Here is a 9,192-nt window from a genome sequence, read left to right as displayed (position 1 = left end):
AAAAGATTACATTATAAGATTATCTCTTAAAAATAATAAAGTTTCTCATATCTCTAGAAAAACTATAGCTTATTTTCCATATCAGTTTCTGCGATTACGATTTGATGCATAGAGCTTTATTGTCTATTTTCGAAACCATTAATTGTACCAACTGTTTACATCTGATCAAAATCTCTTCGATTTTCGTGGCATTTTGTAATAGGCAATTAGAGTTTTATTATAAATAAAATCTTTAAATTGCTATTTTCTTAAAAAAAAAAATCATATTCACATTCTATAGCCAAAGAATTAGATTGTAACACAAATCAACGTGATGTTTTTTATCATTAAAATGTTTACAATCAAAATAGTGATAATTATGTGTCATCTTCATTAAAAATCTACAACGTGACTTATAAAGCCTTCAAGGAATCCTTTCCAATTTCATTGTGTACAGAAAATTTGCTCATGATTTGAGTAGGGTTTCCCTAAATGTTATTAATATTGTAATTCCAAGTGATTGGTCATATTGATTGATCTCCACACCTATGCTTATTAAAACAATTAATTTTATTAAACTGATAGAACCAATACAAATAAATCCGCTTTATGTAAAAAAATATATCCGCTTTATGTAAAAATAGGGTGTCCCTTTGAATGTTACGAATATAGTTGAATTATTTTCATAAGACAAATATAAAAATTTCGTAATAAAAGCAGGATAATTATTTGAAAATATAGCGGCTATTAAATCATCTTTTGTCTGAATTTCGGACAAAAGATGACTGGACTATAGAATAGTCAATAGTCTCTCTGGACTATACCGCAGTCTATAGTCTGGACTATAGAACAGTCTATAGTCTGGACTATAGAACAGTCTATAGTCTGGACTATAGAATAGTCTAAAGTCTGGACTATAGAATAGTCTAAAGTCTGGACTATAGAACAGTATATTGTCTGGACTATACCGCAGTCTATAGTCTGGACTATAGAACTGTCTATAGTATAGACTATAGAACTGTCTATAGTCTGGACTATAGAACAGTCTATAGTCTGGACTATTAAACTATTTGTGCAATAAATTTCATTAATGTTTTTAAACCTTGATATGAATGTCAATTCAAAAGTCATTATCAAGGGACAGCCTAACCTACGATAATCCACGTTTAATAAGAGAACTCGAGCACATGTTAATTAAAATTTAATCTTTTATTAAGTGTCGCAGACTAAAGGTATTTTTTGCAACGAACTTGTACAGCAAATCTATGATTTTCTTAATTTTACAACAAAATACATATGAGTGTATTTTATTTTTCAAATAATAGTTAGTCTTGAGCTTAAACCTCCTACCTGTAGTTTGGTTGCTTGTTGGTTAAAGTCATAAAGGTAAAATTGCTTATAAATTGTTGTTGTTTAAAAAACTTATTGTCTTTAAAAATGTTTATGGTTTCGAAGGTTTGAGTAGATAAAACCTTTTTCTTTGACAAAACAATGACAATAACGACTCTAATGCAAAATGAGTAGGATTTTCAAAGTTTATGAGTGGAAATATGTCAATGTATGTATGTTAATATTATGCCGGTAAATCTTTTGTTTAATTTCTAAAAGAGATGTATCTACATGCATATGAATACCATATGTAAATAAAACCAAATGCTGCAAAATTTTAACATAAACTCATATGTACAATATTTACAGCATAAGTTTATAGTTTAACTCAAAATATGATCAAAAGATTGAAGAATTACATTGGAGTTTGTTTATATTTTTGAGTAAAAGTTAAAATGTATAAAAAATAATGGTAACAAAACATTTCGAGTTCAGTACATTTAAAATTGTTAACGGAAGATAAACGCATTTACTCGGCTTAAGACGGTCGGTGTTGTGGTAGTTGTTACTCATAATTAATAAAATACAACAAAACCAAAACGTAATTGTAGAAAGTAAACGTTACTATTTGAATATTTGAAATTAAAAATTTGTTTTTTTTTAATATTTTTCATTGTTAGATTCAACAATATCTGTGTAAAAAGAATAATTCCAAGTTGAAGCATAAATAATTAATTCTTAAGAATTGTAAAAGAAGTTAAGAATTGTCATGAGTTTTCCGGTGATCAATAATTTCTATCAACATTTGTTATTTCTGCTGCCATTAGCTTCTGGTATGTAATCAATGAATGACAATAAAGAAATACAAAAAATAATAACAAAATGTATATTAATCTATGAAATTAATCAGGTGTGTCGACAATAACAAATGAAGAGAACTCTTTTTAAATTATTGTACGTTACCAGTAGCAGTGACAACATACAATTTAAACTTGAAATTTTTTTTAATTGCTGCCATTAGTAAATAACTATTAAATGTGTGTTTTTCCATGATATAGAAATATTTTAACCAAATTTATTTTTTGGAAAAATACTATTAAGAGTTTAATTTGGGTCAGTGAAATGTATATTGCAGCACTTGAAAAAAATGTAAATTTTTAAGGTGCATAAGTAAAAACATTTCCTAGGAACTAATTCCGAAAACTATTAAATAATAAATTATAAATAGACAAACCACATTTCAAAAGCGAACAAAACAAAAGACTTAAGACATAAACTTCTAATTACTCTTTTAATGCTGACATTAATGTTTATGTCTTAAGTCTTTTGTTTGTTTACTATTTTTAAGTTTGTATGTACTTAGTATTTTTGTAGTCCATTAAATAAAATAATTAGATCTTCCGTAAATAGCACTTTTGTGTTTTTTTCTTCTTCTATAAATAGTTAAATATAAATGATTGTTTATTTTGAAAAATTTTTGGGGATATTCTATAGAAAAAAGATGTATATAATTATGGGCAATTAAAAAAAGTAATTAAGCTTCAAATAAAACGTGTTATAGTGTTTAAATTATTTTTAAAGTTTTTGTGTGAATATTTATGGACTCTTTATTTAATTACCAATTAATTTGTGGCCAATTTGCGCTACGATTCAAAACTATTAATGAAGAATTAAAATGAAATGTTGTTTATGCCTCTAGACTTATACTTTGAGTTCTAGAAATGCATACTGGAAAAATTTTTGCGCCATAGGACACGTAAACTAGTGGCTCCACTGCTCTGAAGGAAAAAAAAATTACAGAAATGTTTGGAATATGTATACAATTATCGTTTCATTAACATATAAAACACAAAAGTCGGTTAAAAATTGTAAATGTTGCAAATTCCTCCGATCATTTAGTGTCACAAAATACTTATGTAAATATGAAATTTAAAAACAAAATTAACAAATTTTCTAACAAAACCATGTCATTTCATTAAATATATTTGTATTAACTTAAATGTGAGTTTTATCCCTATTAGATAGATTAAACCGTATTTGGTTTTGAAACTGCTATTTGAAGGGTTTCCCATTTATGACTATTAATGGGAAACCCTTCAAAGAGCAGTTTCAAAACTCGAATTTCAAACTTTTAATAATTTTGTTATGAATGTTTGTGTTAGCCAGGAATGTTATTTCCAGAATAACATCACTTCCAAGATACTTTGATCTAACTTCGACGAATTCCTGACAGTGGCAAAGAAAGTGCTCCAGAGTTTCACTGTCCTCTCCACATGCTCTACATTCGTCTGAATCCTCACGTCCAATTTTGTATAGATGTGCTCGTAATCCTGTGTGTCCATTTAGAATACGTACCATCATACTAACCTCAGACTTGCTCATTTTGAGAAGATTTCTCGTCTTGCTCGCATCAGGGTCACCCCATAGGATCTTTGTGGTTCTACCCACCGTTTCATTATTCCAATTTTTAATTCAGCTTTTGTTGCGTCGAAAAGTTTTGCGTTCGTCAGTTTAACTACCTCCAGCTCCCTTCCCTTTAAAGGTATAACATTCGCCCTTTCCTTGCCGACTACTCCCTAGTGTCCTGGTACCCATATAATGTAAACCTTACCTCTAGGTAATTCTAATTCTTAATTCTATCATCTGATATCGCCCTAATTGCCTTCTGGCTGTCGGTAAATATATTAAGCCTTTGGGCGCCATATTTATTTTAATCCAATTTACACATTCTGTTATTGCTCGGACTTCTGCCTGTTTCTGTTTCTGGTTCAGACACATATTCTGTGTCTGTTGATTGTGTATAACCTTCAAATGTGTCCAGTATACATTGATGACGTGTCCTATGACGCTTTTGGCCAGTTGAATTAGTACACATGGCACTACTTATACCCAAGCAGCATGTACGCTGAACTCCCTGTAGTAGTTTGATATTACACTTTTTACCCAAAGCATATTTATTGAAGCATAAGCTAAAATTGGTCTAATTACACTTTTATAAAGCCAATTTGCCCCTTTAACTATATCAAATGTAATAACTATTTTCTCTAAAAATGCAAACATTTTAAAAAGAAATTCTTTGACGCTGCGTTTTCTCAAACTCCGGTTATAGTAAATAACCAGACATAGAGAAAATTAAATTTATTAGACTATTCATTTGATTTTTGTCAAAAACTCAGCTTTTTTGTACTTTTACTAAATGCATTCAAATTTATTATTGTTAAATATATTAAACAAAAAACAATTATTAAAAATAAATTTACAATTATTTGCTAATAAAAACGCTTAAAAAGTTTCATAAATATAGGAATTAGCTTTAAAGTTGCAGTTGAAATGTTTAAACTATTAAAATTTAAACAAGGATTTCTATATTTCAATTGATTTAAATAAGCAACATTGTTGTATTGTCCCTCTAAACACAAAGAATTTGTATTATAAATTATGCCATTACCACTCCATTGTGATAAATGACGTTTTAATTGATTTAAATCCGAAGAATTTCCATGATTTAGCAAAAATTGTTTAGACAATGAAGATGTAATAAATTTGCCATTAGTTATGGGATTCTGCAATTTAGATTTCGATTCAGCTACTGAAGAATTGCTAAATAGTATTATAAAAAAAGTATAAATTATTTAAAACCCATTTAAATTTATTTACTTAATAACAATTATAAATTGCAAAGATGTTTTTTTGTTAATCTAGTTAAAGCACTTAAATTTTAATGTTTATAAATGCTAATATGTAAATGCAAAAGTATGAAATATGAAGAAATATTAAATAAATGAAATACTATTTATTTAGTTAGTACAGTTAGTTTATGTAAAAGAGTGATTGCTTTAATTATATAATTGTTAGTAGTATGCATGTTTTAGTTTTAGTTTTAGTTTGAGTATGAGTTTTATTTTCTTTTGTTTTGGTTTTTTCAAATATTGCTAAAACCATAACTATCTTGCGTGTCAACTGTCAACATTTACTCAGACATTTAATTTTATTTATTTCTAAATCTTTTCTATTTGTTTAGCAAACTAAACAACATTTTAAAATAATTTCTTTCAAAACAACACCAACCAGCCATCATATGCAGATATTATGATAAAAATGATAAACATTTTTATTTTCTATTTACTTTTTTGCACTAAACTTTAGGCCTCTGATTTTAAAACTCCACTTTTGACACAAAACACTTAACTTTAATAAATTTTATTTGAAATGTTGTAATAATTTGTAATTGTGGTGGCTGTTAACAAAATGACTCTAATTTTTATTATTATTATGTAGCTTAACTGAAACATGATTATTGTAATAAAAAAATGTTTGTTTTAAAATTTGTATTTAACTTAACATAATTTGTTTATTTATAGATCATTTTACTTATGATGAACCAACAGAATGGTATAATGAATTTCCACAGTGTGGAGGTCATAAGCAATCACCAATTGCTATAACAACGCACAAGGTAAACTTGAAAAAAAATTATATTTAAGTAATACTTATTAACATTAAAAGTACTTTTTATGCAAAATTTTGTTTTTTATACATTTTATTTTGAAATTTTTTTTAATTTTTTTTGTGTGCTAATGGACTGTGTAATTGAAAATTTTGTGTTTAGTGTGGAGTATTTAATATAAATTTTGAGTTTTCCAGATATTTATTTTATCTAGTTTGGAAAATTTATTTCTTGTCAGGAAATAAAACAAATGCAAATTACTATAGACTATTTTATAAATAGTCCAGATTATTCTATAGTTCTGGCAATAGACTTGTCTAGGTTTAAATGTCTAGGTTTAAATGTTATTCTCTAGTCGAAACTATAGCCTTATAGACTTACATATATCCCATTTTATAGACTATTCTATAGTGTGTGGCCAAAACTGTATACTATTCTATAGCATACTATAAATGATAATGCTAAGAGCTGTATTTTTTCACATCATAGCCGTTAAATTTAAATAAGTTAAATCCACATACAAGTCTGAAAGTATTGAGTAACTACTTTTTAGTATTGAGTACCCAAAGAATAGGGCAAATACTCGATACTAGATACCCACTACTCAATACTTTAACAGCACTACTGTCAAGAGACAATAGAAAACTCTATAGATTGGACTGTCGATATGTTTATACTCTGGCCTATCGAACTATAGAACAGTCTATAGTCTAAACTATAGAACAATCTATAGTCTAGACTATAGAACAGTCTATAGTCTGGAATATAGAACAGTCTATAGTCTGGACTATAGAACAGTCTATAGTCTGGACTATAGAACAGTCTATAGTCTGGACTATAGAACAGTCTATAGTCTGGACTATAGAACAGTCTATAGTCTGGACTATAGAACTGTCTGTAGTCTGGACTATAGAACAGTCTATAGTCTAGACTAAAGAACAGTCTATAGCCTGGACTAAAGAACAGTCTATAGCCTGGACTAATCTGGACTATAGAACAGTCTATAGTCTGGACTATAGAACAGTCTATAGTCTGGACTAAAGAGCAGTCTATAGCCTGGACTAAAGAACAGTCTATAGTCTGGACTATAGAACAGTCTATAGTCTGGACTATAGTACAGTCTATAGTCTGGACTATAGAACAGTCTATAGTCTGGACTATAGTACAGTCTATAGTCTGGACTATAGAACAGTCTATAGTCTGGACTAAAGAACAGTCTATAGCCTGGACTAAAGAGCAGTCTATAGCCTGGACTAAAGAACAGTCTATAGTCTATAGTCTGGGCTATAGAGCAGTCTATAGTCTGGACTATAGTACAGTCTATAGTCTGGACTATAGAACAGTCTATAGTCTGGACTAAAGAACAGTCTATAGCCTGGACTAAAGAGCAGTCTATAGCCTGGACTAAAGAACAGTCTATAGTCTGGACTATAGAACAGTCTATAGTCTGGACTATAGTACAGTCTATAGTCTGGACTATAGAACAGTCTATAGTCTGAACTATAGAACAGTCTATAGTCTGAACTATAGAACAGTCTATAGTCTGGACAATTGCTGTAGTGCTGGATTTAAACCTAATTACTTACTAATTACTACAACGTTTGTTGAAGAATTCAAATTTAAAATTTTTTTATTCATTATTAAATTTTTCAAAAATTTCCGTTTTCCCCCAAAAAACAGACTATCGATGTTATAGCGCCACCAATATTATTTGGTTTATATGACGCCCCCATGTCACAACCCTTAAACATACGCAACAATGGTCACACAGGTATTTATTACAATTTTTATACTTAAAGTAAAACTCAATTTTCTTGCCAATCAAAACCCAAACCACTAATTCATTCATTATTGTTTCCATTCATAAAAAAGTTGAATTTAAAGTACCACCAACAGTATTGGGTGACAAACCCTTTATAACTGGAGGCATATTAGATGACATCTACGAAGTGGAACAGGTACATTTTCATTGGGGTTCAACACTACGCAAAGGATCGGAGCATGTTTTGAATGGTCATCAATACGATATAGAAATGCATATAGTGCACAAAAATAAAAAATATGATAACATGAAGACGGCCATTCATTTTGAGGATGGAGTGGCAGTAGTGGGAGTTTTATTTAAGGTGGTAAAGGTGAGTAATGAAAAATATTTGTTTTTTAGTTTGTGTTGTGCTATTAACATAATTTTTTATTCAGACCGATCAAGTTTATTATCCCGGCTTAAATGTGGTTTATGGTATTTTGCCTAATGTGCAGCAATTTAATTCTTCCTCCTCGGCTGATGAATTAATAAGTTTGGGTTCTTTATTGGGCAATATAAATCGTGAAGATTTCTACACCTATCAGGGTTCATTAACTACACCACCCTGTGCTGAAGCAGTGACCTGGATAATATTCTCCGATATTTTACCTATATCTTATAGAGAAGTAAGTATTTTTAGGGTTTTTTGTGTAAAAATTTTCATATTTTTAATATTTCTGTTTTAGTTACCCAAATTCTGGAATGTTTTAGATGAGCAGGGTAAAAACTTTGTTAATGTTAGACCCATACAAAATAATGGTTTTCGCAAAATCTATCATCGTAAGCCTTTATTTAGATTTAAATATTTTGGCTGGCAAAAGTAGTTAGTTTTTAACTAACGAATTTATATTTATATTAAGTTATTAATACAACGATTTATTTTTTTATAAGGTTTTTTTTATATGTTTTTCTATATAAAAGTATTAAGTACGATTATGTTAGTATATTTAGCCAAATATTTTATATTTTACACTTTTTAAATAATTTAAATAAAAGTATTTTTTTATGTTAATTTTTGTGGAGTTATTATAGGCTTTTTATAGTTTAGTTTTTTAAGCATCATTAATTTTTTTTTCATTTTAGCTTAAAGCTAAATTGGTCCAAGTTCAGTTTTGTTTTTGTTTCACTGTTTTTTTGCTCTCCAGCGGTTAGAGGTTTGTTTATTAGTTATGTAAATTTGTAAAAGAGAGAACAAGTAAGTAATGAGTATTAATTTGATTTATAGCTCAATTAAAATGTCTTTTTTATTAGGTGATTATGACAGTAATTTTTTAAGTTCAAACTCAAAAGGGTTTTCCAATAAGAGTGGCTAGAAGTTGGTAACATTTTCCTACATATAAGAGGCTTATAGCACGCAGATGTCTTTTTTATTAATCCTATTTTTGAAATTAATGGTCCGAAATAACAAAATTATCAAATGGATGTTTTATAGAATAAAACAAGATTTGGATTTATGACTTCTAAAAAACTTTTCAACAAACACACGGCCAGACGGACAACTTTTCACGGAGATGTACCAAATATTAAGGATTTTTCTTCGTTCATTTACAAAAACAATGATTTCGAACTTGTTTATTATTGAAATTTAACCAACACACCTTATTCCATTTTAACATTAACCCGCTCTTAGTGG

General features: G+C 28.8%; 1 protein-coding gene across 1 annotated transcript; it reads left to right on the top strand.

The window, feature by feature from the left end:
• Positions 1–1,802: 1,802 nt before the first annotated feature.
• On the top strand, positions 1,803–8,485 carry LOC119601195 (carbonic anhydrase 2-like). The gene is made up of 7 exons (XM_037951974.1): positions 1,803–1,909; positions 1,989–2,141; positions 5,670–5,764; positions 7,436–7,526; positions 7,628–7,890; positions 7,955–8,185; positions 8,246–8,485. Exons 2-7 carry the CDS (start codon positions 2,078–2,080, stop codon positions 8,381–8,383), a joined length of 882 nt encoding a protein of 293 aa, XP_037807902.1. The 5' UTR covers positions 1,803–1,909; positions 1,989–2,077; the 3' UTR covers positions 8,384–8,485.
• The last annotated feature ends 707 nt before the right edge of the window (positions 8,486–9,192 follow it).

Source organism: Lucilia sericata, unplaced genomic scaffold (assembly GCF_015586225.1).
Source record: "Lucilia sericata isolate MDLA Ls3-8-SP2 unplaced genomic scaffold, ASM1558622v1 Contig000147F_arrow, whole genome shotgun sequence".
In the NCBI taxonomy this organism is placed as follows: Eukaryota; Metazoa; Arthropoda; class Insecta; order Diptera; family Calliphoridae; genus Lucilia; species Lucilia sericata.
The sequence above is the reverse complement of the archived record's forward strand: the minus strand, read 5'-3'. Positions and strand labels throughout refer to the sequence as shown.

Coding starts and splice junctions, on each gene's coding strand:
- LOC119601195 (XM_037951974.1), top strand. CDS start 2,078: ATGAGTTTTCCGGTGATCAATAATTTCTATCAACATTTGTTATTTCTG. Junction 5,765..7,435: donor TTGCTATAACAACGCACAAG/GTAAACTTGAAA, acceptor CCCAAAAAACAG/ACTATCGATGTTATAGCGCC. Junction 7,891..7,954: donor TTTTATTTAAGGTGGTAAAG/GTGAGTAATGAA, acceptor TTTTTTATTCAG/ACCGATCAAGTTTATTATCC.